General features: G+C 46.9%; 1 protein-coding gene across 2 annotated transcripts; it reads left to right on the forward strand.

Annotated features, from left to right (window-relative positions):
• Positions 1-25,748, forward strand: LOC139398206 (DDB1- and CUL4-associated factor 5-like). 2 transcript variants are annotated; one of them, XM_071144328.1, is made up of 10 exons: positions 1-428; positions 1,839-1,985; positions 7,736-7,772; positions 8,723-8,862; positions 14,549-14,678; positions 15,072-15,285; positions 20,175-20,241; positions 21,794-21,921; positions 23,344-23,490; positions 23,595-25,748. In XM_071144328.1, exons 1-10 carry the CDS (start codon positions 221-223, stop codon positions 24,762-24,764), a joined length of 2,388 nt encoding a protein of 795 aa, XP_071000429.1. In that variant the 5' UTR covers positions 1-220; the 3' UTR covers positions 24,765-25,748. The 2 variants fall into 2 exon arrangements, with proteins under 2 accessions (XP_071000429.1, XP_071000430.1); XM_071144329.1 differs by having other exon boundaries at positions 23,604-25,748.
• The last annotated feature ends 2,191 nt before the right edge of the window (positions 25,749-27,939 follow it).

Here is a 27,939-nt window from a genome sequence, read left to right on the forward strand (position 1 = left end):
GACAACAGCATCACGCTCGGGGATATCTCCCTTCTCCTTAACGTAGGTTAGAGACAGACAGATTGCATATATGAACTTGGAAACATGTACAATTTCCGGGGTAATGAAGCGCACTATCGGGTAAAGTTAAAGTGCACAAGTTGGTGAGGAATTGCAAGCTATCTTTCTGCTGTGTTTTAGCTAAGCAGGCTAACTAGCTAGCTAACGGCTCCAGGAAAAAATGAAGGAGGTGAAGGGTTGTGGTATGCGGTCCTCTGTGGGCTTTCTGTCTCAGAGAAGGCTTTTCGGGAACCCGCTGATGAAGGAAGAATTTCAGAGACTCCGGTTGGCAGGATGCACAAGCCTTTACAAGAAAGATATGCTGGGACATTTCGGGTGTGTAAACGCCATAGAGTTTTCCAACAATGGAGGGGAATACCTTGTGTCCGGTAAGTTGGTGAATTGACCATCACTAGTTATGGAAGTTGCTATCCGAGCAGCTTGTGTGTTGACAGATTCCTTGCTGACTAGCTAGCACGTCAGATATCAAGCTTAGTTGGTTAGGACGGCGAATATGCACATTTTGCCTGTTTCCCTGTTCTGTTTCCCTGTTCCCTGTACTTTCCCTGTTCATCTATTGTCAACATGCCAAATGGTAAATTATGACCAGGAAAAAAAGACTGGCATGTACAGGCCAAGCCTGCATGCGTAAAACTAACAATCATTTTGGCTAACTACTAGCAAATAAAACCTAACGTTAGCTAGGTTAGCATGTTATCCAGCTGACAAGCTAACGTTACCTCAACATTACATATAGGGTTGATTTTCATAACTGGCAATTGACACCCCCCCCCCCAAAAAAATAATAATAAATTAGCTAAGATACCCTATTTGTGGACAAATCACCCTGATTTTAATTCTTTAGTCAATTCCCAGTTTACCTATGCCTACACATAACTTGTTTTTTAAAAGTTACATAACAAAATTATGGACAAAATTAAACAGGCCTATTTATACTGAAGCAAAATATAGACGTAACATGTAAAGTGTTGGTCCCATGTTTCATGGGCTGAAATTTTGTGCACAAATTTGTTTTACATTCCGGCCTCCCGGGTGGCGCAGAGGTTAAGGGCTGCAGCGCCAGCTGTGCCACCAGAGACTCTGTGTTCTCCCAGAGTCAATTATGCGCGAACTCTGGGTTAGGGCCTATAAATTGACTGATTTCTGTAACTCTGTAAAATCTTTGAAATAGTTGCATGTTGTGTTTTATACATTTATTCCGTGTGTATAGACACTGCATTTGGAAAGTATTCAGACCTCTTGACTTTTCCCAAATTTTGTTACATTACAGCCTTATTCTAAAATGGATTAAATAAATGGATTTCATTATCAATCTACACACAAAGCAAAAACAGGTTTTTAGAAATGTTTTGCAAATTTTATAAGAAATTAAAAACGAATACCTTATAAGTATTCAGACCCTTCGTGAAGGTCAGCCAATTTGAACAATTTCAAGGACTTTGAAAGTTAAAGTGCAGTTGCAAAAACCATCTAGCGTTATGATGAAACTGGCTCTCGTGAGGAACACCACAGGAAAGGAAGACCCAGAGTTACCTCTGCTTCAGAGGATAAATTCATTAGTTACCAGCTTCAGAAATCGGGCAAATAACTGCACCTCAGATTGGAGCCCAAATAAATGCTTCACAGAGTTCAAGTAACAGGCACATCTCAATGTCAACTGTTTAGAGTCGAATGTGTTTCTCTACTGGTGGGCCTTGCAAGAGTAATAACCCCAGACCAAACCACGAGTTTGTTTTTACTGGTTTTGTTTACTGTGGATGTGTCTTCCCTATCTACAGGAGGGGATGACCGCAGAGTGCTGCTGTGGGATATGGAGAGAGTCCTCCATGCTCGCTCGGCCAAGCCTCTCATACTGAAGGGAGAACACCTCTCCAACATCTTCTGCCTGGCCTTCGACAGCACCAACAAGAGGGTGTTCTCTGGGGGTGAGACAAAATAAAATTGGCCGTTTTGATTTAGTTCTGAGCACGGGATGGTCGGAGTAAGTCCAAATCAAAGTATGCGAAACGGACCACGTAGGGCACAACGCAACGTTTCTTGAAATCAATCTCGGTCATTATTTGAGCTGAAGTGAGAGAGAATAAACTCTCCATATTATACCATATATTATACCATATACCATATTTTGCCTGATTTTAAATATTTTAGCTTGCTAAGTTAATAAACACATACTGTGTTAACTTAGATTATTATGATTCACATGGCTGATACTTCTGAAGTAAAACCATCGCTTTGTGTATATCTTGTTTTGTCTCTATTTTTGCCATTGTCCTGGCTGGAGGAAGGTTCAGTGAATGGTGCTGCTCGGCCTGAGGTAATATAGTAGGGGGAGTGCTGCTCGGTGTGAGGTAATATAGTAGGGGGAGTGCTGCTCAGCGTGAGGTAATATAGTAGGGGGAGTGCTGCTCGGCGTGAGGTAATATAGTAGGGGGAGTCCTGCTCAGCGTGAGGTAATACAGTAGGGGGAGTGCTGCTCAGCCTGAGGTAATATAGTAGGGGGAGTGCTGCTCAGCGTGAGGTAATACAGTAGGGGGAGTGCTGCTCAGCGTGAGGTAATACAGTAGGGGAGTGCTGAGGTAATTTAGTAGGGGAGTGCTGCTCAGCGTGAGGTAATACAGTAGGGGGAGTGCTGCTCAGCCTGAGGTAATATAGTAGGGGGAGTGCTGCTCAGCGTGAGGTAATACAGTAGGGGGAGTGCTGCTCAGCGTGAGGTAATACAGTAGGGGAGTGCTGAGGTAATACAGTAGGGGAGTGCTGAGGTAATACAGTAGAGGGAGTGCTGCTCAGCGTGAGGTAATACATTAGGGGAGTGCTGAGGGTAGGGGGAGTGCTGCTCAGCGTGAGGTAATAGGGGGACAGTAGTAGGGGAGTGCTGGAGCAGCATTAGGGGAGTGCTGAGGTAATACAGTAGGGGAGTGCTGCTCAGCGTGAGGTAATACAGTAGAGGGAGTGCTGCTCAGCGTGAGGTAGGGAGAGTGCTGCTCAGCGTGAGGTAATAGGGGGAGAGCAGCGTGAGGCAGTAGGGGAGTGCTGAGGTAATACAGTAGGGGAGTGCTGCTCAGCGTGAGGTAATACAGTAGTAGGGGAGTGCTGCTCAGCGTGAGGTAATACAGTAGGGGGAGTGCTGCTCAGCGTGAGGTAATACAGTAGGGGGAGTGCTGCAGCGTGAGGTAATACAGTAGGGAGAGTGCTGCTCAGCGTGAGGTAATAAAGTAGGGGGAGGAGCAGCGTGAGGTAATACAGTAGGGGAGTGCTGCTCAGCGTGAGGTAATACAGTAGGGGTAGTGCTGCTCAGCTGTGAGGTAATACAGTAGGGGGAGTGCTGCTCAGCGTGAGGTAATACAGTAGGGGGAGTGCTGCTCAGCGTGAGGTAATACAGTAGGGGGAGTGCTGCTCAGCGTGAGGTAATACAGTAGGGGGAGTGCTGCTGCGTGAGGTAATACAGTAGGGGAGTGCTGCTCAGCGTGAGGTAATACAGTAGGGGAGTGCTGCTCAGCGTGAGGTAATAGGGGGAGTGCTGCTCAGCGTGAGGTAATACATAAGGGGACAGTAGGGGGAGGGAGTGCTGCTCAGCGTGAGGTAATACAGTAGGGGGAGTGCTGTTCAGCGTGAGGTAATACAGTAGTGGGAGTGCTGCTCAGCGTGAGGTAATACAGTAGGGGAGTGCTGCTCAGCGTGAGGTAATACCGTAGGGGAGTGCTGCTCAGCGTGAGGTAATACAGTAGGGGAGTGCTGCTCAGCGTGAGGTAATACAGTAGGGGGAGTGCTGCTCAGCGTGAGGTAATACAGTAGGGGAGTGCTGCTAGCGTGAGGTAATACAGTAGGGGAGTGCTGCTCAGCGTGAGGTAATAAGGTAATAGGGGGAGTGCTGCTCAGCGTGAGGTAATACAGTAGAGGGAGTGCTGGTCAGCGTGAGGTAATACAGTAGGGGGAGTGCTGTTCAGCGTGAGGTAATACAGTAGTGGGAGTGCTGCTCAGCGTGAGGTAATACAGTAGGGGAGTGCTGCTCAGCGTGAGGTAATACAGTAGGGGAGTGCTGCTCAGCGTGAGGTAATACAGTAGGGGAGTGCTGCTCAGCGTGAGGTAGTAGGGGATACAGTAGTAATACAGTAGGGGAGTGCTGCTCAGCGTGAGGTAATACAGTAGGGGAGTGCTGGGAGTGCTGCTCAGCGTGAGGTAATACAGTAGGGGAGTGCTGCTCAGCGTGAGGTAATACAGTAGGGGAGCGTGAGGTAATACCGTAGGGGGAGTGCTGCTCAGCGTGAGGTAATACAGTAGGGGAGTGCTGCTCAGCGTGAGGTAATACAGTAGGGGAGTGCTGAGGTAATTCAGTAGGGGAGTGCTGCTCAGCGTGAGGTAATACAGTAGAGGGAGTGCTGCTCAGCGTGAGGTAATACAGTAGGGGAGTGCTGAGGTAATTCAGTAGGGGAGTGCTGCTCAGCGTGAGGTAATACAGTAGGGGAGTGCTGCTCAGCGTGAGGTAATACAGTAGGGGAGTGCTGAGGTAATTTAGTAGGGGAGTGCTGCTCAGCGTGAGGTAATACCGTAGGGGGAGTGCTGCTCAGCGTGAGGTAATACAGTAGGGGGAGTGCTGCTCAGCGTGAGGTAATACAGTAGGGGGAGTGCTGCTCAGCGTGAGGTAATACCGTAGGGGGAGTGCTGCTCAGTGTGAGGTAATACAGTAGGGGGAGTGCTGCTCAGCGTGAGGTAATACAGTAGGGGAGTGCTGAGGTAATATAGTAGGGGGAGTGCTGCTCAGCGTGAGGTAATACAGTAGGGGAGTGCTGAGGTAATATAGTAGAGGGAGCGCTGCTCAGCGTGAGGTAATACAGTAGGGGAGTGCTGCTCAGCGTGAGGTAATACAGTAGGGGAGTGCTGAGGTAATACAGTAGGGGAGTTCTGCTCAGCGTGAGGTAATACAGTAGGGGAGTGCTGCTCAGCGTGAGGTAATACATTAGAGTGATTCTCTAATGTCATGTTTTATGCGTTCTCCACACACTCGTCCTCCCGGGAAACGTAATCAAGAGAATGCATTCGGAGCATGAGTGTGGAACACAATACTATGCATCTTGATAAACACCCACCGTAGGAGTTCAGACACAGTTTTAGATCATGGTTTGACAGGCTTTGTGGTGGCGACTACTGGTTCATCTACCACTATGGGAGTTCTAGTGGTTCACTTCATATTAGTTTGTAGAGGGCTCGAGTTAGCTGACATCAGCTGTTTATATAAATTGATATGTTGTTTTTCAGAAATCACACCGTTCCTTTATAAGGACTGGTTGGTAGCAGCATACAGTACATAACACATTCATAATAATTTGTCAGTACGTGTCAACAACCTAAATTTATTAGGTACGACCGTCTAGTTCACTCCTCCCTTGTACTTGATTGATGAGTTAAGGTCACTGTAAGGAACTCCCATCACCTGGTTGTCTAGGTCTTAATTGGTAAAAACAAAAACCTGCAGACACCAGGCCCTCCATGGAATGAGTTTAACACCTCTACTCTACTGGGCTGTGGTCTAGGGACTGAACAGGAGACTCAAGTAAATTCAACTCGCTGTCTTGTTCCAGTCAATGTTTTTCCACTCCCCAATTGTCCAGTGTTGGTGATCACTTGCCTACTGGAGACGCTTCTCATTGTTTTTAGCTGATAGGAGTGGAGCCCGGTGTTGGCCGGTCTGCTGCTGTAGCCCGGTGTTGGCCGGTCTGCTGCTATAGCCCGGTGTTGGTCGGTCTGCTGCTATAGCCCGGTGTTGGCCGGTCTGCTGCTATAGCCCGGTGTTGGTCGGTCTGCTGCTATAGCCCGGTGTTGGCCCGTCTGCTGCTATAGCCCGGTGTTGGTCGGTCTGCTGCTGTAGCCCGGTCCGGTGTTGGTCGGCCTGCTGCTGTAGCCCGGTCCGGTGTTGGTCGGTCTGCTGCTATAGCCCGGTGTTGGTCGGTCTGCTGCTATAGCCCGGTGTTGGTCGGTCTGCTGCTATAGCCCGGTGTTGGTCGGTCTGCTGCTATAGCCCGGTGTTGGTCGGTCTGCTGCTATAGCCCGGTGTTGGTCGGTCTGCTGCTATAGCCCGGTGTTGGCCGGTCTGCTGCTGTAGCCCGGTGTTGGCCGGTCTGCTGCTGTAGCCTGGTGTTGGTCGGTCTGCTGCTGTAGCCCGGTGTTGGTCGGTCTGCTGCTATAGCCCGGTGTTGGCCGGTCTGCTGCTGTAGCCCGGTGTTGGTCGGTCTGCTGCTGTAGCCCGGTGTTGGTCGGTCTGCTGCTGTAGCCCGGTGTTGGCCGGTCTGCTGCTGTAGCCCGGTGTTGGTCGGTCTGCTGCTATAGCCCGGTGTTGGCCGGTCTGCTGCTGTAGCCCGGTGTTGGCCGGTCTGCTACTGTAGCCCGGTGTTGGTCGGTCTGCTGCTATAGCCCGGTGTTGGTCGGTCTGCTGCTATAGCCCGGTGTTGGCCGGTCTGCTGCTGTAGCCTGGTGTTGGCCGGTCTGCTGCTGTAGCCCGGTGTTGGTCGGTCTGCTGCTATAGCCCGGTGTTGGCCGGTCTGCTGCTGTAGCCCGGTGTTGGTCGGTCTGCTGCTGTAGCCCGGTGTTGGTCGGTCTGCTGCTGTAGCCCGGTGTTGGCCGGTCTGCTGCTGTAGCCCGGTGTTGGTCGGTCTGCTGCTATAGCCCGGTGTTGGTCGGTCTGCTGCTATAGCCCGGTGTTGGTCGGTCTGCTGCTATAGCCCGGTGTTGGTCGGTCTGTTGCTGTGCTTTAGCCCGTCTGTGACAAGGACTGACGAGTTGTGCGTTCCGAGATGTTCTGCAAACCACTATTCTACTGCACCGTTATTTGTCTGTTTCTGGCCCGCCTGTTTTAACTTGCACAATTTTTGCTATTCTCCTTCGACCTCTCTCTTCGCCCACAGGACTGCCGCTGACTGTAGGATTTTTGTCGCACCATTCTCTGTAAACACTAGACACCGGTGTGCCCGAGAAACTGGAACCGACGATTATACAATGCTCAGGTCACTCATTTTGCCCCCACTCAATCGGAACAGTAGCTGAATGCCTTGATGCCTGTCTGCCTGCTTTTTATATAGGAAACCACAGCGACGTGACTCACTGTCTGTAGAAGGGATCCATTTTTTAAAAACTGGGGTGGTGTACCTAATAAACTGGCCTGGGTGTATTTGTTTTGTCACCGTAGTATCACTTATACTGCAATGAAAAAACATGCAGTTGTTGCCCTAAGCATGTCATACGTTCTTATGTGCTTCTGTTTTGGTTATGAATGGGGTATGAAGTCCTTATCTAGGTATCCTTCAACTAAAGTGTTCTAGTTAAGCAATAAGGCACAACCGTGTGTGGTATATGGCCGATATACCACGGCTAAGGGCTGTTCTTAGGCACGACGCAACGTGGAGTGCCTGGATACAGCCCTTAGCAGTGGTATATTGACCATATACCATAAACCCCCGAGGTGCCTTACTGCTATTATAAACTGTTTACCAATGTAATTAGAGCAGTAAAAATACACGTTTTGTCATACCTGTGGTATACGGTCAGCTATACCACGGGTGTCAGCCAATCATCATTCAGGGATCGAACCATCCAGTTTATAATATTTAGATTTAGTGTTCTATGGGTCGACCCGTAGCCTGATTTTCATGTGTTAATTTGTGGTCTGTTGTGTCTCTTTCTCAAGGTAACGACGAACAGGTCATCCTTCATGATGTAGAGCAGTGAGTATATTATCAGTCTTCATCAGTGTGTACTTACACTGGAATCTGTCTTCTGCCTCTCGTTCCACCCCATCTCCTTGTATGTACCTGCCTCTCGTTCCACCCCATCTCCTTGTATGTATCTGCCTCTCGTTCCACCCCATCTCCTTGTATGTACCTGCTTCTCGTTCCACCCCATCTCCTTGTATGTACCTGCCTCTCGTTCCACCCCATCTCCTTGTATGTACCTGCCTCTCGTTCCACCCCATCTCCTTGTATGTACCTGCCTCTCGTTCCACCCCATCTCATTGTACCTGCCTCTCATCATCTGCATCATCATAAGTGAGGCTTCATTCTAAGTGGTAGGTCAGTATAGACACGTGGCTTCATTCTAAGTGGTAGGTCAGTATAGACACGTGGCTTCATTCTAAGTGGTAGGTCAGTATAGACACGTGGCTTCATTCTAAGTGGTAGGTCAGTATAGACACGTGGCTTCATTCTAAGTGGTAGGTTAGTTGTAATTAATGTGGGCATTGGGACATAGTCTGAAACCACATTTAGATAACACATACCACCTCATCTGCAGTGTATTTGGAAAGTATTCATACACCTGGACTTTATCCACATTTTGTTACGTTACAGCCTTATTCTAAAATGTATAAAATCTTTTTTTTCCCCCTCTCATCAATCTACACACAAGACCCCATAATGACAAAGCAAAAACAGGTTTTTAGAAATGTTTGCAAATGTATTAAAAAAAAACTGATATCACATTTGTCATTTTGGGGGTCTTGTGTGTAGATTTGAGGCAATAAAAAATGATTAAACCCATTTTAGAATAAGGCTGTAACGTAACAAAGTGGAATAGGTGAAGGGGTCTGAATAGTTTCCCGAATTCACTGTAGGCCTATCAGGGGAAATATTGACTTTGCTGTTATACATTAAGTCGCTGAATTCTGTTTCCCCTCCAGAGGCGAGACTCTGAACGTGTTCCTTCACGACGATGCGGTGTACGGCCTGTCAGTCAGCCCCGTTAACGACAACGTGTTCGCCAGCTCCTCGGACGACGGACGGGTCCTCATCTGGGACACACGGCAGCCGCCACACGGAGGTACTTAACGTGCATGCGTACATACATATACGGAGGTAACAATACACTTAGCAACAATTTAAATTTTTTTTTTTTTACTGAGTTACAGGAAATCTGTCAATTTTTAAAATAAATTCATTAGACCCTAATCTACGGATTTCACGACTGGGCAGGGGCTCAGCCATGGGTGGGGCCTGGGAGGGCATAGGCCCACCCACTCACCACTATACACGCCAGCTACTACAGCAACTGAAATGACTGCAAAACTTAGCAAAGAACTGCAGTTAGTTTCGGAATGGGTAGCAAGGAATAACTAAATATAGTCCTAAATATTTCCAAAACTAAAAGCATTTTATTTAGGACAAATCATTCACTAAACCCTAAACCTCAACTACATCTCGTAATGAATAATATGGAAAATGAGCAAGTTGAGGTAACTAAACTGTATGGAGTAACCCTGGATTGTAAACTGTCATGGTCAAAACATACTGATACAACAGTAGCTAAGATGGGGAGAAGTCTGTCTATAATAAAGCGCTGCTCTGCCTTCTTAACAGCACTATCAACAAGGCAGGTCCTATAGGACCTAGTTTCTACCTTCTTAACAACACTATCAACAAGGCAGGTCCTACAGGCCCTAGTTTCTACCTTCTTAACAACACTATCAACAAGGCAGGTCCTACAGGCCCTAGTTTCTACCTTCTTAACAACACTATCAACAAGGCAGGTCCTACAGGCCCTAGTTTCTACCTTCTTAACAACACTATCAACAAGGCAGGTCCTACAGGCCCTAGTTTCTACCTTCTTAACAACACTATCAACAAGGCAGGTCCTACAGGCCCTAGTTTCTACCTTCTTAACAACACTATCAACAAGGCAGGTCCTACAGGTCCTAGTTTCTACCTTCTTAACAACACTATCAACAAGGCCAGTCCTACAGGCCCTAGTTTCTACCTTCTTAACAACACTATCAACAAGGCAGGTCCTACAGGCCCTAGTTTCTACCTTCTTAACAACACTATCAACAAGGCAGGTCCTACAGGCCCTAGTTTCTACCTTCTTAACAACACTATCAACAAGGCAGGTCCTACAGGCCCTAGTTTCTACCTCCTTAACAGCACTATCAACAAGGCAGGTCCTACAGGCCCTAGTTTCTACCTTCTTAACAACACTATCAACAAGGCAGGTCCTACAGGCCCTAGTTTCTACCTTCTTAACATCACTATCAACAAGGCAGGTCCTACAGGCCCTAGTTTCTACCTCCTTATTAACAACACTATCAACAAGGGCAGGTCCTACAGGCCCTAGTTTCTACCTTCTTAATATTATCAACAAGGCAGGTCCTACAGGCCCTAGTTTTGTCATAGCTATCCTATTGTTCAGTTGTGTGGTGCCACAAAGAGGGAATACGGAAAATTGCAGTTGTCTCAGAACAGGGTAGTACGGCTGGCCCTTGGATGTGCACAGAGAGCTAACATTAATGACATGGATGTCAATCTCTCATGGCTCACAGTGGAAGAGAGATTGACTTCCTCACTACTTGTTTTTGTAAGAAGTGTTGACAAGCTGAAGGTACCGAGCTGTCTGTTTAAACTACTAGCACACAGCTCAGACACCCATTCATACCCCACAAGACATGACACCACTGGTCTTTTCACAGTCCCCAAGTCCAGAACAGACTATGGGAGGCGCACAGTACTACATAGAGCCATGACTAGATGGAACTCTATTCCACAGTACTACATAGAGCCATGACTAGATGGAACTCTATTCCACAGTACTACATAGAGCCATGGCTACATGGAACTCTATTCCACAGTACTACATAGAGCCATGACTACATGGAACTCTCTCCACAGTACTACATAGAGCCATGACTACATGGAACTCTATTCCACAGTACTACATAGAGCCATGGCTACATGGAACTCTATTCCACAGTACTACATAGAGCCATGACTACATGGAACTCTATTCCACAGTACTACATAGAGCCATGACTACATGGAACTCTATTCCACAGAACTACATAGAGCCATGACTACATGGAACTCTGTTCCACAGTACTACATAGAGCCATGACTACATGGAACTCTATTCCACAGTACTACATAGAGCCATGACTACATGGAACTCTATTCCACAGAACTACATAGAGCCATGACTACATGGAACTCTATTCCACAGTACTACATAGAGCCATGACTACATGGAACTCTATTCCACAGAACTACATAGAGCCATGACTACATGGAACTCTATTCCACAGTACTACATAGAGCCATGACTACATGGAACTCTATTCCACAGAACTACATAGAACCATGACTACATGGAACTCTATTCCACAGTACTACATAGAGCCATGACTACATGGAACTCTATTCCACAGTACTACATAGAGCCATGACTACATGGAACTCTATTCCACAGAACTACATAGAGCCATGACTACATGGAACTCTATTCCACAGTACTACATAGAGCCATGACTACATGGAACTCTATTCCACAGAACTACATAGAACCATGACTACATGGAACTCTATTCCACAGTACTACATAGAACTCTATTCCACAGAACCATGACTACATGGAACTCTATTCCACAGTACTACATAGAGCCATGACTACATGGAACTCTATTCCACAGAACTACATAGACTACATGGACCTCTATTCCACAGACTACATGGAACTCTATTCCACAGAACTACATAGAGCCATGACTACATGGAACTCTATTCCACAGAACTACATAGAGCCATGACTACATGGAACTCTATTCCACAGTACTACATAGAGTCATGACTACATGGAACTCTATTCCACAGTACTACATAGAGCCATGACTACATGGAACTCTATTCCACAGAACTACATAGAGCCATGACTACATGGAACTCTATTCCACAGAACTACATAGAGCCATGACTACATGGAACTCTATTCCACAGTACTACATAGAGCCATGGCTACATAGAACTCTATTCCACAGAACTACATAGAGACATGACTACATGGAACTCTATTCCACAGAACTACATAGAGACATGACTACATGGAACTCTATTCCACAGTACTACAGAGAGCCATGACTACATGGAACTCTATTCCACAGTACTACATAGAGCCATGACTACATGGAACTCTATTCCACAGTACTACAGAGAGCCATGACTACACAGAATTCTATTCCACAGTACTACATAGAGCCATGACTACATGGAACTCTATTCCACAGAACTACATAGAGCCATGACTACATGGAACTCTATTCCACAGAACTACATAGAACCATGACTACATGGAACTCTATTCCACAGTACTACATAGAGCCATGACTAGATGGTACTATATTCCACAGTACTACATAGAGCCATGACTACATGGAACTCTATTCCACAGTACTACATAGAGCCATGACTACATGGAACTCTATTCCACAGAACTACATAGAGCCATGACTACATGGAACTCTATTCCACAGTACTACATAGAGCCATGACTACATGGAACTCTATTCCACAGTACTACATAGAGCCATGACTACATGGAACTCTATTCCACAGTACTACATAGAGCCATGACTACATGGAACTCTATTCCACAGTACTACATAGACTACAGCCATCCACAGACATACATGGAACTCTATTCCACAGTACTACATACATGGAACTCTATTCCACAGAACTACATAGAGCCACTACATGGAACTCTATTCCACAGTACTACATAGAGCCATGACTACATGGAACTCTATTCCACAGTACTACATAGAGCCATGACTACATGGAACTCTATTCCACAGAACTACATAGAGCCATGACTACATGGAACTCTATTCCACAGTACTACAGAGAGCCATGACTACATGGAACTCTATTCCACAGAACTACATAGAGCCATGACTACACGGAACTCTATTCCACAGTACTACAGAGAGCCATGACTACATGGAACTCTATTCCACAGTACTACATAGAGCCATGGCTACATGGAACTCTATTCCACAGTACTACATAGAGCCATGACTACATGGAACTCTATTCCACAGTACTACATAGAGCCATGACTACATGGAACTCTATTCCACAGAACTACATAGAGCCATGACTACATGGAACTCTATTCCACAGTACTACATAGAGCCATGACTACATGGAACTCTATTCCACAGTACTACATAGAGCCATGACTACATGGAACTCTATTCCACAGTACTACATAGAGCCATGACTACATGGAACTCTATTCCACAGTACTACATAGAGCCATGACTACACGGAACTCTATTCCACAGTACTACATAGAGCCATGACTACATGGAACTCTATTCCACAGTACTACATAGAGCCATGACTACATGGAACTCTATTCCACAGAACTACATAGAGCCATGACTACACGGAACTCTATTCCACAGTACTACAGAGAGCCATGACTACATGGAACTCTATTCCACAGAACTACATAGAGCCATGACTACACGGAACTCTATTCCACAGTACTACAGAGAGCCATGACTACATGGAACTCTATTCCACAGTACTACATAGAGCCATGACTACATGGAACTCTATTCCACAGTACTACAGAGAGCCATGACTACATGGAACTCTATTCCACAGAACTACATAGAGCCATGACTACACGGAACTCTATTCCACAGAACTACATAGAGCCATGACTACACGGAACTCTATTCCACAGTACTACAGAGAGCCATGACTACATGGAACTCTATTCCACAGTACTACATAGAGCCATGGCTACATGGAACTCTATTCCACAGTACTACATATAGCCATGACTACATGGAACTCTATTCCACATCAGGTAACTGATGCAAGAAGTCAAATCAGATTTAAAAAAAACTGTGACAAACATAGGCACAGACACGTGCATACACACACACACGATAACATACGCACTATACACACACACACACACACACACACTTACACATATATGTTGTGTTGTAGATATGTGGTAGTGGAGTATGGGCCTGAGGGCACACACTTAATGTTTTGTGAAATCTGTTATGTATGTATTGTAATGTTTTTATAATTGTATAAACTGCCTTAATTCTGCTGGACCCCAGGAAGAGCAGCTAGTGCCTTGGCAGCAGCTAATGGGGATCCATAATAAATACTTGGGAGACTGGCCCACCCACTGGGGAGCAAGGCCCAGCCAATCAGAATTAGTTTTTCCCCACAAAAGGGCTTTATTACTGTGGCATTGTGTTGTGTGACAAAACTGCAGTGGCCTTTTATTGTCGCCCCCCCCCCGCCCAGCACAAGGTGCACCTGTGTAATGATCATGCTGTTTAATCAGCTTCTTGATAGGCCACACCTGTCAGAGTGGATGGATTTTCTTAGCAAAGGAGAAAGGCTCAATAACAAGGATGTGAACAAATTTGTGCACAAAATTTGAGAGAAATAAGCTTTTTGTGTGTACGGAACATTTCTGGGATCTTTTATTTCAGCTCATTAAACATGGGACCAACACTTAACATGTTAGTTGACCTGCCTAGTTTAAATAAAGGTTGCATAAATAGAAAATGTTCATGTTGCATTTTTATGTTTTTGTAAAGTATTTTTCAGTGTATTACTGTGTATATAAAACCTATTGCGATAGGCCTACACCTGATCAATAACCATGTCACCAGAGTTAAATCCATATCTTTCCCTGTGTGTTTCAGAGCCCTTTTGTCTGGCCAACTACCCGTCAGCCTTCCACAGTGTGATGTTCAACCCGGCAGAGCCCCGACTGCTGGCTACAGCCAACTCCAAGGAAGGGGTGGGGCTGTGGGACATCCGCAAGCCTCGCACGTGAGAGCTTCTGTTAACCGTCACACTCGGAACTCTCAGGCTGTAATCCAGCATCTGTTTTACCCAATTTGTCCACCAGAGGGCACTGTTTATTTATTTATTATTTAATTCACCAATTTCTTAACATTGCTTCTATTCTGACCATATAAGATTGAAACTGCCTCTAAATGTAATCAGACATAAGGACCCTCCATTTATTTGTCTCCTCTTGATCTACACCGTCTGTCAATCACTCTTATTTTATAAAGGCCCTTTTTACATCAGCGGCTGTCAGTGCTTTAACAAACAGCAAAGCAGTGGCCAGGAAAAACTCCCCTTTGAAGGAAGAAACCTAGAGAGGAACACGACTCCTGCTCTTCCTTCCTAATCCACCTCTCTCTCCGTCTCTCCCAGTTCTCTGCTGCGGTACGGCGGTAGCATGTCCCTGCAGAGTGCCATGTCGGTGCGTTTTAACAGCGCAGGGACCCAGCTCCTGGCTCTGCGTCGCAGGCTACCCCCGGTCCTCTACGAGCTACACTCTCGCCTACCCAGCTTCCAGTTCGACAACCAGGGCTACTTCAACTCCTGTACCATGAAGAGCTGCTGCTTTGCTGGAGACAAGGATCAGGTGAGCCCTTGAGGCTATGGATGGCATCCCAAATGGCACGCTGTTCCCTACATAGTGCACTCCCTACAGCTTGTAGAGCCCTGTAGACCCTGGTCAAAAGTAGTGCACTATATAGGGAATAAGGACTAAAGTAGTGCACTATATAGGGTCTAAAGGAGTGCACTATATAGGGAATAGGGTCTAAAGGAGTGCACTATATAGGGTCTAAAGGAGTGCACTATATAGGGAATAGGGTCTAAAGGAGTGCACTATATAGGTTCTAAAGGAGTGCACTATATAGGGTCTAAAGTAGTGCACTATATAGGGTCTAGAGTAGTGCACTATATAGGGAATAGGGTCTAAAGGAGTGCACTATATAGGGAATAGGGACTAAAGTAGTGCACTATATAGTGTCTAAAGGAGTGCACTATATTGGGAATAGGGTCTAAAGGAGTGCACTATATAGGGTCTAATGGAGTGCACTATATAGGGTCTGGAGTAGTGCACTATATAGGGAATAGGGTCTGAAGGAGTGCACTATATAGGCAATAGGGTCTGAAGGAGTGCACTATATAGGGTCTGGAGTAGTGCACTATATAGGGAATAGGGTCTAGAGTAGTGCACTATATATGGAATAGGGTCTAATGGAGTGCACTATATAGGGTCTAATGGAGTGCACTATATAGGGTCTAAAGGAGTGCACTATATAGGGAATAGGGTCTAAAGGAGTGCACTATATAGGGTCTAATGGAGTGCACTATATAGGGAATAGGGTCTAAAGGAGTGCACTATATAGGGTCTGAAGTAGTGCACTATATAGGGAATAGGGTCTAAAGGAGTGCACTATATAGGGAATAGGGTCTAGAGTAGTGCACTATATAGGGAATAGGGTCTAAAGTAGTGCACTATATAGGGAATAGGGTCTAAAGTAGTGCACTATATAGGGAATAGGGTCTAAAGTAGTGCACTATATAGGGAATAGGGTCTAACGGAGTGCACTATATAGGGAATAGGGTGCCCTCTGGGAAGCAACCTTTGTGACCATCTCAAAGCTTTCTGTTTTCCAACAGCACTGTTGCTCAGTGTCCACCGGTCATGCTCCATCACTCTCCTTCTTGGTCAAATAGCCCTTACACAGCCCGGAGGTGTGTTGGGTCATTGTCCTGTTGAAAAACAAATGATACTCCCACTAAGCCCAAACCAGATGGGATGGCGTATCGCTGCAGAATGCTGTGGTAGCCATGCTGGTTAAGTGTGCCTTTGAGTTCTAAATAAATCACTGACCGTATCACCAGCAAAGCACCATCGCACCACCACCTCCATGCTTCACAGTGGGGGTTAGAAGCAAAAATCTCAAATCAGACCAAAGGACAGATTTCTACCGATCTAATGTCCAAGTCTCTTCTTCTTATTGGTGTCCTCTAGTAGTGGTTTCTTTGCAGCAGTTCTTTGGGCTGCAATTTCTGAGGTTGGTAACTCTGATGAACTTATCCTCTGCAGCAGAGGTAACTCTGGGTCTTCCTTTCCTGTGGCGGTCCTCATGAGAGCCAGTTTCATCAAAGCACTTGATCATTTTTTTTGGGACTGCACTTGAAGAAACTTTCAAAGTTCTTGAAATTTCCCGTATTGACTGACCTTCATGTCTTAACGTAATGATGGACTGTCGTTTCTCTTTGCTTATTGGAGCTGTTCTTGCCATAATATGGACTTGGTCTTTTACCAAATAGGGCTATCTTCTGTATACCCACCCCTACCTTATTGGTTGAGAGAATGCAAAGAGTGTGCAAAGCTGTCATCAAGGCAAAGGGTGGCTACTTTGACGAATCTCAACTATAAAATATATGTTTATTTAACACTTCTTTTTTTGGGTTACTACATGACTCCATATGTGTTATTTCATAGTTCTAGTTAATTCTACAATGTAATAAATAGTAAAAAATAAAGAAAAACTCTATAATGAGTAGGTGTCAACTTTTGACTGGTACTGTATCTACCAATTAGCAGAGACACTTCCAGTACAGTGTGTGGATGTGATCCCTGTGGGACTTTGACCTTCAACCTTTTGCGTCGCTAGGTAACACTCGTACTATCTAAACTACAGACCGTTCTGTTATGGGGCATACCTAAAGTCGACGTCCCAATTTTTCTTGTGTGTGTGTTCTCTTTCTCTTTCTATTCTGGGAAGAGAGAGAGAGAGAGAGAGAGAGAGTCTGTTAAAGAGAGGCTTCCCCACAGAGACATTTATAAAGTTGGGTTTTCCTGAAGGAACTCTGCAGTAGGCTCAAGGGATCCGTCTCAAATGGTACCCTGTTCCCTATGCCGTGCACTACATTTGACCTTAGCCCTTTTATCTAGTTGGGGAGGTCGTCCAGAGGGCAACGGTGAAAGTTGAAGACTTTTTATTGAGGCTCTTCAGTCTCCTTCTAGTGATGAACACAGAAGCCCTGTAATCTCTAGCCAAAACTCTTCCCTCAGCTCCTCCCCAAACCTGGTTTGCATCCCCCTATTCCTCACATAGTGTCCCTGGCTCTGGTCAAAAGTAGGGCACTATGTAAGGAATAGGATGCAATTTGGCACTAGCCCCCCTCCCCCTCATATGAGACATGATATCACTCTGAAACCATGTCTAGTTTATGTTCACAATTGGCTGCGGTGCTGTCAGGGGAGACCTTCGCTGCAGAAGAAGACCCTTCTAGAATAACAGAACCGTGCTGCAGCCGGCTGGAATCTACCAGTGGCGTGTGAGACCAGAGTTACACGAAGCGCGAGGGAGAAGTTAGATCTTGTGGGGGAGGAGGTGATGTAGAATGCCTGCAGCTACATTCACTAGTGCTTTCTCTCTTCTGTGCGGACTGGCCCCTGACTACTTGTTGTCAAGGTGACGATGTTGCTTAGAGACGACAAAAGGCTTGTGCCGGTTATGGTTACAATTCTATTCGTGTGTCCTGGGGTTCCCCTCCCAGGTGTCACCGCGGGCCTCCCAATGACCCTAGTGGTGTCACCGCGGGCCTCCCAATGACCCTAGTGGTGTCACCGCGGGCCTCCCAATGACCCTAGTGGTGTCACCGCGGGCCTCCCAATGACCCTAGTGGTGTCACCGCGGGCCTCCCAATGACCCTAGTGGTGTCACCGCAGGCCTCCCAATGACCCTAGTGGTGTCACCGCAGGCCTCCCAATGACCCTAGTGATGTCACCGCGGGCCTCTTAATGACCCTAGTGATGTCACTGGTTAGTAGATTATGACCCCAGTGATGTTAGTAGATAATGACCCCAGTGATGTCACTAGTTAGTAGATAATGACCCCAGTGATGTCACTAGTTAGTAGATAATGACCCCAGTGATGTCACTAGTTAGTAGATAATGACCCCAATGATGTCACTAGTTAGTAGATAATGGCCCCAGTGATGTCACTAGTTAGTAGATAATGACCCCAATGATGTCACTAGTTAGTAGATAATGACCCCAGTGATGTCACTAGTTAGGAGATAATGACCCCAGTGATGTCACTAGTTAGGAGATAATGACCCCAGTGATGTCACTAGTAGGAGATAATGACCCCAGTGATGTCACTAGTTAGTAGATAATGACCCCAGTGATGTCACTAGTTAGTAGATAATGACCCCAGTGATGTCACTAGTAGTAGATAATGACCCCAGTGATGTCACTAGTTAGTAGATAATGACCCCAGTGATGTCACTAGTTAGGAGATAATGACCCCAGTGATGTCACTAGTTAGGAGATAATGACCCCAGTGATGTCACTAGTTAGGAGATAATGACCCCAGTGATGTCACTAGTTAGTAGATAATGACCCCAGTGATGTCACTAGTTAGTAGATAATGACCCCAGTGATGTCACTAGTTAGTAGATAATGACCCCAGTGATGTCACTAGTTAGTAGATAATGACCCCAGTGATGTCACTAGTTAGGAGATAATGACCCCAGTGATGTCACTAGTTAGTAGATAATGACCCCAGTGATGTTAGTAGATAATGACCCCAGTGATGTCACTAGTTAGTAGATAATGACCCCAGTGATGTCACTAGTTAGTAGACAATGACCCCAGTGAGTGAGTGAGACAAATAGCACCCTGTTCCCTCCCATAGCTCACTACCCTGGTCCAAAGTAGTGCACTATAACTGGAATAGGTTGCCATTTGAGGTGCATTCTTTGGATCATTTTGGATCATTCTTCTCTTCTGGCTTCATTGGCTCGGCTCCTCGTTGCCTGGCAACAGACACCACACATATTTCTGCTCAGTGTGTTTTTTGGAGAAGTGTACACCTCATCTCAAATTCTATCTTCCCTCGGAGAAGAGATTTGTCATAAATTCTTCTGTCTCCGTATTGTAACTGCGCTGCCTGTTTTGGTGTTTCTCCAACTGGATCCTTGGAAGTTTTTTTTTTAAAATAAATGTAAAAATGGCAATTATTTTCCCCTAAAGGACTTAGATTCATAAAGCGTTAAGAGTGCTGATCTAGGATCACATCTTGTCTGTGTAATCTTTTTTTCATTGTGATCTAAAATACAAACCTAAACTGATCCTAGATCAGCAGTCTTATTCAGGGAGGCTCTTTATGAATACTCAAAATGGACTGGCTGTGCTGTTTTAAAGTTTAGATGTTCCCTGACTATCTTCTCAAGCTCTTTGTTTTGGAGGATTAATTGTTGATCACAAGCTTCTCTTTTCTTTTTGTTGGTATCAACATAAACGGAGAACATCGTGTTCAACATCGTGATGTGTTTTTTATAGAGGACGTTGTCTTACAAGGAGTCCCAAATCCAACCCTATTCCCTATGTAGTCCACTACTTTTGTCAGCAGGGCTCTGGACTAAAGAAGTGCACTGCATAGGGAATAGGGTGGCATTTTGAGATGCCTCTATGTTAATCTCTCTGTTGTCTTCCTCCAGTACGTCTTGTCTGGATCAGATGACTTCAACCTTTACATGTGGAGAATCCCAAAGGATCCTGAAGCAGGTGTGTGTGTGTGTGTGTGTGTGTGTGTGTGTGTGTGTGTGTGTGTGTGTGTGTGTGTGTGTGTGTGTGTGTGTGTGTGTGTGTGTGTGTGTGTGTGTGTGTGTGTGTGTGTGTTTCAATCTTATATGTGTAAATAGCTAAGTTTCTGTACAATTTGTGACAGATGAAACAATATGCACATTTCCCCACCAGGGAGGTTTACAGTAAACAAACTTTATTTTGTGGATAAAAGGCTTTGCGTGATAACTTCGTCCCCATAAAAATGACTTTTGCTGTTATATTCTCATGTTAAATTACTCAAAGTTTACTTCAATATGACGGTTATTATATCAATATTTGTGCATAATAAGTTTTACCGGACACAAACAGATCCCTCCACGTCGAAACGGGAGGACCAGACCAACTCTCTAACCACTAGGCTCCGAGTCGTAGCGGGAGGACCAGACCAACTCTCTAACCACTAGGCCCCGAGTCGTAGCGGGAGGACCAGACCAACTCTCTAACCACTAGGCCCCGAGTCGTAGCGGGAGGACCAGACCAACTCTCTAACCACTAGGCCCCGAGTCGTAGCGGGAGGACCAGACCAACTCTCTAACCACTAGGCCCCGAGTCGTAGCGGGAGGACCAGACCAACTCTCTAACCACTAGGCCCCGAGTCGTAGCGGGAGGACCAGACCAACTCTCTAACCACTAGGCCCCGAGTCGTAGCGGGAGGACCAGACCAACTCTCTAACCACTAGGCCCCGAGTCGTAGCGGGAGGACCAGACCAACTCTCTAACCACTAGGCCCCGAGTCGTAGCGGGAGGACCAGACCAACTCTCTAACCACTAGGCCCCGAGTCGTAGCGGGAGGACCAGACCAACTCTCTAACCACTAGGCCCCGAGTCGTAGCGGGAGGACCAGACCAACTCTCTAACCACTAGGCCCCGAGTCGTAGCGGGAGGACCAGACCAACTCTCTAACCACTAGGCCCCGAGTCGTAGCGGGAGGACCAGACCAACTCTCTAACCACTAGGCCCCGAGTCGTAGCGGGAGGACCAGACCAACTCTCTAACCACTAGGCCCCGAGTCGTAGCGGGAGGACCAGACCAACTCTCTAACCACTAGGCCCCGAGTCGTAGCGGGAGGACCAGACCAACTCTCTAACCACTAGGCCCCGAGTCGTAGCGGGAGGACCAGACCAACTCTCTAACCACTAGGCTCCGAGTCGTAGCGGGAGAACCAGACCAACTCTCTAACCACTAGGCTCCGAGTCGTAGCGGGAGGACCAGACCAACTCTCTAACCACTAGGCTCCGAGTCGTAGCGGGAGGACCAGACAACATATCGTCGCATGACTCAAAGTTTACTTCATTATGACGGTTATTATATCAATATTTTACCGGACACAAACAGATCCCTCCACGTCGAAACTAACACATTTGTCTTGTCGAACATTTCATGTTTCAGTCGTTTTCTCTATACGTTGGGTAATTCATCCTCATGAAATGGTTGGATGGAAACATGGTTACAGATGACACGTCTCTATTACTCTGTCTCTCTCCCTTCCCAGGAGGCCCGGGGCGTGTGGTCAACGGAGCGTCCATGGTCCTGAAGGGGCACCGTTCCATCGTGAACCAAGTCCGGTTCAACCCCAGCACCAATATGATCTGCTCCTCCGGGGTCGAGAAGGTCATCAAGGTCAGTAGTTAAGTCGTAGATTATTATTATTATTATTATTTATATACAGTTTTAATAATCATTCAAATCACAGGTCATGACTTGATACAATGATTTGGTTCATCAGTGGTTCATGAAATCATCAGTGACATATCCACATCATGAACATCAATTGATTACATCGTCGTGATTTTAAAGTTCATCAGTTCGGTTGTTTGAGTACTTTTTAAAAAAATGCACAGAATATTGAAGGTAATTGTTCTTTGCAAGAAAAGGAGAAACCGCCTGGGTGCTCACCGTGCCATCAGAATCATTATCTCAGCTCCCTCGACTCCTAAACCCTCTGAAAGAGTAACGGTAGTAACTCATTCCTCACTTGGTGGTTTCCCATCCTGTATGACTCAGGTCTTCAGTCATGATAACTCACTGTCCCTCGTGAATCACGGGGCCTGAGGTGAAGACAGACGACTCATCTCCTTCGCCATCTGTCCCCTTTTGACAAGCTTGTCGAAGGAAGATGTCGGTTCATCATCATAACGCGCTCTGCTACAGCGGCTCTAGGTCTCCTCTCCCGCAGCGGCTCTAGGTCTCCTCTCCCGCAGCGGCTCTAGGTCTCCTCTCCCGCAGCGGCTCTAGGTCTCCTCTCCCGCAGCGGCTCTAGGTCTCCTCTCCCGCAGCGGCTCTAGGTCTCCTCTCCCGCAGCGGCTCTAGGTCTCCTCTCCCGCAGCGGCTCTAGGTCTCCTCTCCCGCAGCTGCTCTAGGTCTCCTCTCCCGCAGCGGCTCTAGGTCTCCTCTCCCACAGCGGCTTTAGTTCTCCTCCTACAGCGGCTCTAGGTCTCCTCTCCTACAGCGGCTCTAGGTCTCCTCTCCCGCAGCGGCTCTAGGTCTCCTCTCCCACAGCAGCTCTAGTTCTCCTCTCCTACAGCGGCTCTAGTTCTCCTCCTACAGCGGCTCTAGGTCTCCTCTCCTACAGCGGCTCTAGGTCTCCTCTCCTACAGCGGCTCTAGGTCTCCTCTCCCGCAGCGGCTCTAGGTCTCCTCTCCCACAGCGGCTCTAGGTCTCCTCTCCCACAGCGGCTCTAGTTCTCCTCTCCTACAGCGGCTCTAGGTCTCCTCTCCCACAGCGGCTCTAGGTCTCCTCTCCCGCAGCGGCTCTAGGTCTCCTCTCCCACAGCGGCTCTAGGTCTCCTCTCCCGCAGCGGCTCTAGGTCTCCTCTCCCGCAGCGGCTCTAGGTCTCCTCTCCCGCAGCGGCTCTAGGTCTCCTCTCCCGCAGCGGCTCTAGGTCTCCTCTCCTACAGCGGCTCTAGGTCTCCTCTCCTACAGCGGCTCTAGGTCTCCTCTCCTACAGCGGCTCTAGTTCTGTACCAGAAGTTTGAAAGCTGATACAGGCTTTCTAAACCTGACCTCTGCCTCGTTTCTCCTCGTCTCCCCCCCCCCCCCCAGGCGTGGAGCCCCTACCAGCAGACAGAGAGTCTGGGCGACCTGGATGGTTGTGTGGAGAATAAGTCCAGGAGTCTGTACAGCCATGAGGAGTATATCAGCCTGGTGCTGAACAGCGGCAGCGGCCTGAGGCACGACTACGTCTCACAGGTAACACACACACACACACACACACACACACACACACACACACACACACACACACTCTAGGGGATGAATTGAAGTACTATTGCATCTTTCTCATGTCATCTCAGTCCATCCAGGAGGATCCTCGTATGATGGCCTTCTTTGACTCTCTGGTTCGTCGGGAGATCGAGGGCTGGAGTTCGGACTCAGACAGTGACCTGAGTGAGGGGGCCATCCTCCAGCTCCACGCCAGGGGACGACGCTCCACGCGGGCTGTAGGAGACGGCGCCGGGGTCCTGGTTGGTGCTGCTTCACCTGTACATCCCGCTGCTGCTATGGGCGACTCGGACCGCTCCTCCTCATCCTCATTGGCTGCACCCGAGGCCTTGGGGGCGGAGCCGCTGCTGCCCAGGAGTCGTCAGCGACATCACCAGTCTGCGTTCTTATTGGACCTGGTGGGAGAGGACTCTGATTCCTCTGGGTTCTGGCTGGATCCCATGCCACGCCCCAGCCCCCGAGACAACTCCACCCTCTCCAGCCCCACATCCTCCCCCGCTGGGGCCTCCTCCAGCTCCTCCACCACCTCCTCCACCAGCTCTGAGGACGAGGAGCGTCGCAGGGTCAGCACCAGGCAACGCAACGCCGCACGGAGGCGCCGCATGCACTTCCCCTGCAGGCCCAGTGGAGGGCGCCCCGAGTCCGCCCTGGCCCTGTACCCCGGGGGTGTCGACTCCTGCTCCTACCCCAAGATCTCCATGGATGAGGCCTCATCCTCCTCCGCATCCTCCACGGAGCTGCAGCAGGGCCGGGACTCGGTCCAGATCGGACCCCACAGAAGGAGCTCGAAAACGGGGAGATGTGCCAGCAATTCGGGCAGACATACCGGTTCCAGCCCTGCAGTGTCTCTGGACAGCCAAGACGACCTTCTCATCACCTCTCAGGACACCCTGCAGCAGAGGACCGAGTCCCGGGAGGGAGGGGTGACGGGGGCTGCTTTAGAGAGGATGGACAACAGTATCTGGGTCTCCTCTTCCTCCAGACATCACCACAGCCCCCACCAGACTGAGATGACTGAAGTGCCAGTAGACCGTCTGGCTCCAGACCGGTTTGCGTCCCCAGATTCCAGGGGGGAGAGGGAGGCCTTGGCGGGGAAACAAACAGACACTAGGAACCAGGAAGAGGCAGGGCTGTCTTCTCAGAGAGGCCAGGCCCCGACCCAGGGGGCGATAAAACGGACTCACCTGGGGTCAGGAGGTCAAGGGTCAGGGGAGGGGTTAGAGAAGAAGTTGAAGAGATGATGATGACGCCTGTCGTGGGAAGGTGATCATTTGGTGAATGACTGATGTTGTCCCACATTACCCTATTCCCCGTAGCTCTCCAACCTCTCCTCTGGGACGTTGCACAACATCGTTGTAGCCCTGAACGACCTCATCTGATTCACCTTGTCAAGGGTTTCAGGGTTAGTTGACTAGTTAAATCAGGTCTGCTAGCTCTGGTATAGATTAAATACATGGAACAACTGAGGGGTCCCAGAGGAGAGGTCTGAGTAACACTGGCCCATGGAACAACTGAGGGGTCCCAGTAACACTGGCCCATGGAACAACTTTGGGGTCCCAGTAACACTGGCCCATGGAACAACTGGGGGGGTCCCAGAGGAGAGGTCTGAGAAACACTACTTTTCACCAGGAGCCAATGGTAGTATACTATGTAAGGGAAGGGGGGCCATTTTGGATTCAACCTGAGACTCTGGTTTTCTTTTGTGTTCTTACAGTCCAGTTTCTTGGTTTGGTGACCCTAAAAAGGATGTCGCAATTTATCATTTTTGCGCCATTGGGACATGTATTCTGCTAAGAGCAGAACACAGTGGCTATGAAGGCTTGGCTCTGTCTGTCAATCAGAACATACTGGATAATGATTGGTCCAATATTACTGGGGCAGCAATGCATTCTGGAACTTCTAGAAATTGTCATCACTTCTGAGGTCAAACCATAGATGACATTAAATATCACAAGATCCCAAAATATGTAATAACATTGACAATGGTATTGTAAATGCACTACTAGTTAGTCATTTAGTCTTAAGGCAGAACTTGTATTTTTGTTGAATTAAAAAAAATAAAAATAATAATAAGGCCGGTTTAGTTTTTTTGTTGTTGAAGAAAGCAGGTCTGGTTCAGGACTAAAGGCTTTGAGTCATTTAGAGTTTTCAGTGAGATTCTTGGTGAAGTGTCAGCATTTCTGTGGCTAATCTGTTGTTGCCATGCAAACAGCTGGCTGATCTGTTGTTGCCATGCAAACGGCTGAGTGGCGGCATTTTATAAAAAATAAATAGTTTCAGTGTTCAGGATGATAATTGTTTCTCGTCTCTCTCGTCCTCATCCAAACCCCTCTGTCTCCAGCAGCACATGTTTTATTCTGGTTTATTTATTCAATTAAAGAATCATTCATTGTCTGGTTACACTGATGCCATTTCTGAGATGTTTTTCCTCTCCGTTTTATAAGGATTTTTAAAATCAATTTACAATGATGAAAATCGCATTTTACTCTCACCTTTCAAGACACCCAAAGGATACTTTGAATTAAATAGCAAATTGAAACAATAATCGACGTACATTGTCTTTTAGTGTACCATTCCATTTCTCTAATTGAAAAGAGATTGTATAATGTTTCCGAACCGCACAGTACCAAGTCACCATGGCAACGCAGCTTCAACACTGCAGTGAAAGAAATGTGACCCTGAACAGACCACAGACTGGAGAATACAGAACACAGAATACAGAACACAGACTGGAGAATACAGAACAGAACACAGACTGGAGAATACAGAACACAACACAGACTGGAGAATACAGAACACAGACTGGAGAATACAGAACACAGAATACAGAACACAGACTGGAGAATACAGAACACAGACTGGAGAATACAGAACACAGACTGGAGAATACAGAACACAGAACACAGACTGGAGAATACAGAACACAGACTAGAGAATAAAGAACACAGAATACAGAACACAGACTGGAGAATACAGAACACAGACTGGAGAATACAGAACACAGAATACAGAACACAGACTGGAGAATACAGAACACAGACTGGAGAACACAGAACACAGACTGGAGAATACAGAACACAGACTAGAGAATAAAGAACACAGAATACAGAACACAGACTGGAGAATACAGAACACAGAATACAGACTGGAGAATACAGAACACAGAACACAGACTGGAGAATACAGAACACAGAACACAGACTGGAGAATACAGAACACAGACTGGAGAATACAGAACACAGAACACAGACTAGAGAATAAAGAACACAGAATACAGAACACAGACTGGAGAATACAGAACACAGACTGGAGAATACAGAACACAGACTGGAGAATACAGAACACAGACCACAGACTGGAGAATACAGAACACAGACCAAACCAATCTATAGACTGGCGAATACAGACCAAACCAATCTATAGACTGGAGAATACAGAACACAGACCAAACCAATCTATAGACTGGAGAATACAGACCAAACCAATCTATAGACTGGAGAATACAGACCAAACCAATCTATAGACTGGAGAATACAGATCAAACCAATCTATAGTCTGGAGAATACAGACCAAACCAATCTATGGACTGGAGAACACAGAACACAGACTGGAGAACACAGAACACAGACTGGAGAATACAGAACACAGACTGGTGAATACAGAACACAGAACACAGACTGGAGAATACAGAACACAGACTGGAGAATACAGAACACAGAACACAGACTGGAGAATACAGAACACAGAACACAGACCAAACCAATCTATGGACTGGAGAATACAGACCAAACCAATCTATGGACTGGAGAATAAAGAACACATACCAAACCAATCTATGGACTGGAGAATACAGAACACAGAACACAGACCAAACCAATCTATGGACTGGAGAACACAGAACACAGACTGGAGAATACAGAACACAGAACACAGACTGGAGAATACAGAACACAGAACACAGACTGGAGAATACAGAACACAGACTGGAGAATACAGAACACAGAACACAGACTGGAGAATACAGAACACAGAACACAGACTGGAGAATACAGAACACAGACTGGAGAATACAGAACACAGACCAAACCAATCTATAGACTAGAGAATACAGAATACAGACCAAACCAATCTATAGTCTGGAGAATACAGAACACAGACTGGAGAATACAGAACACAGACCACACCAATCTATAGACTGGAGAATACAGAATACAGACCAAACCAATCTATAGACTGGAGAATACAGACCACACCAATCTATAGACTGGAGAATACAGAACACAGACCAAATCAATCTATAGACTGGAGAATACAGAACACAGACTGGAGAACACAGAACACAGACCAAACCAATCTATAGACTGGAGAATACAGACCAAACCAATCTATAGTCTGGAGAATACAGAACACAGACTA

The sequence above is a fragment of the Oncorhynchus clarkii genome, unplaced genomic scaffold, assembly GCF_045791955.1.
Source record: "Oncorhynchus clarkii lewisi isolate Uvic-CL-2024 unplaced genomic scaffold, UVic_Ocla_1.0 unplaced_contig_2148_pilon_pilon, whole genome shotgun sequence".
Classification (NCBI taxonomy): domain Eukaryota; kingdom Metazoa; phylum Chordata; class Actinopteri; order Salmoniformes; family Salmonidae; genus Oncorhynchus; species Oncorhynchus clarkii.

What these genes read in the sequence shown, in the direction of transcription:
- LOC139398206 (XM_071144328.1), top strand. Translation starts at nt 221, where the DNA reads ATGAAGGAGGTGAAGGGTTGTGGTATGCGGTCCTCTGTGGGCTTTCTG. An exon ending in GGGTCGAGAAGGTCATCAAG is followed by an intron (nt 21,922 to 23,343) that starts GTCAGTAGTTAA and finishes CCCCCCCCCCAG; the next exon opens with GCGTGGAGCCCCTACCAGCA. An exon ending in GGCACGACTACGTCTCACAG is followed by an intron (nt 23,491 to 23,594) that starts GTAACACACACA and finishes ATGTCATCTCAG; the next exon opens with TCCATCCAGGAGGATCCTCG.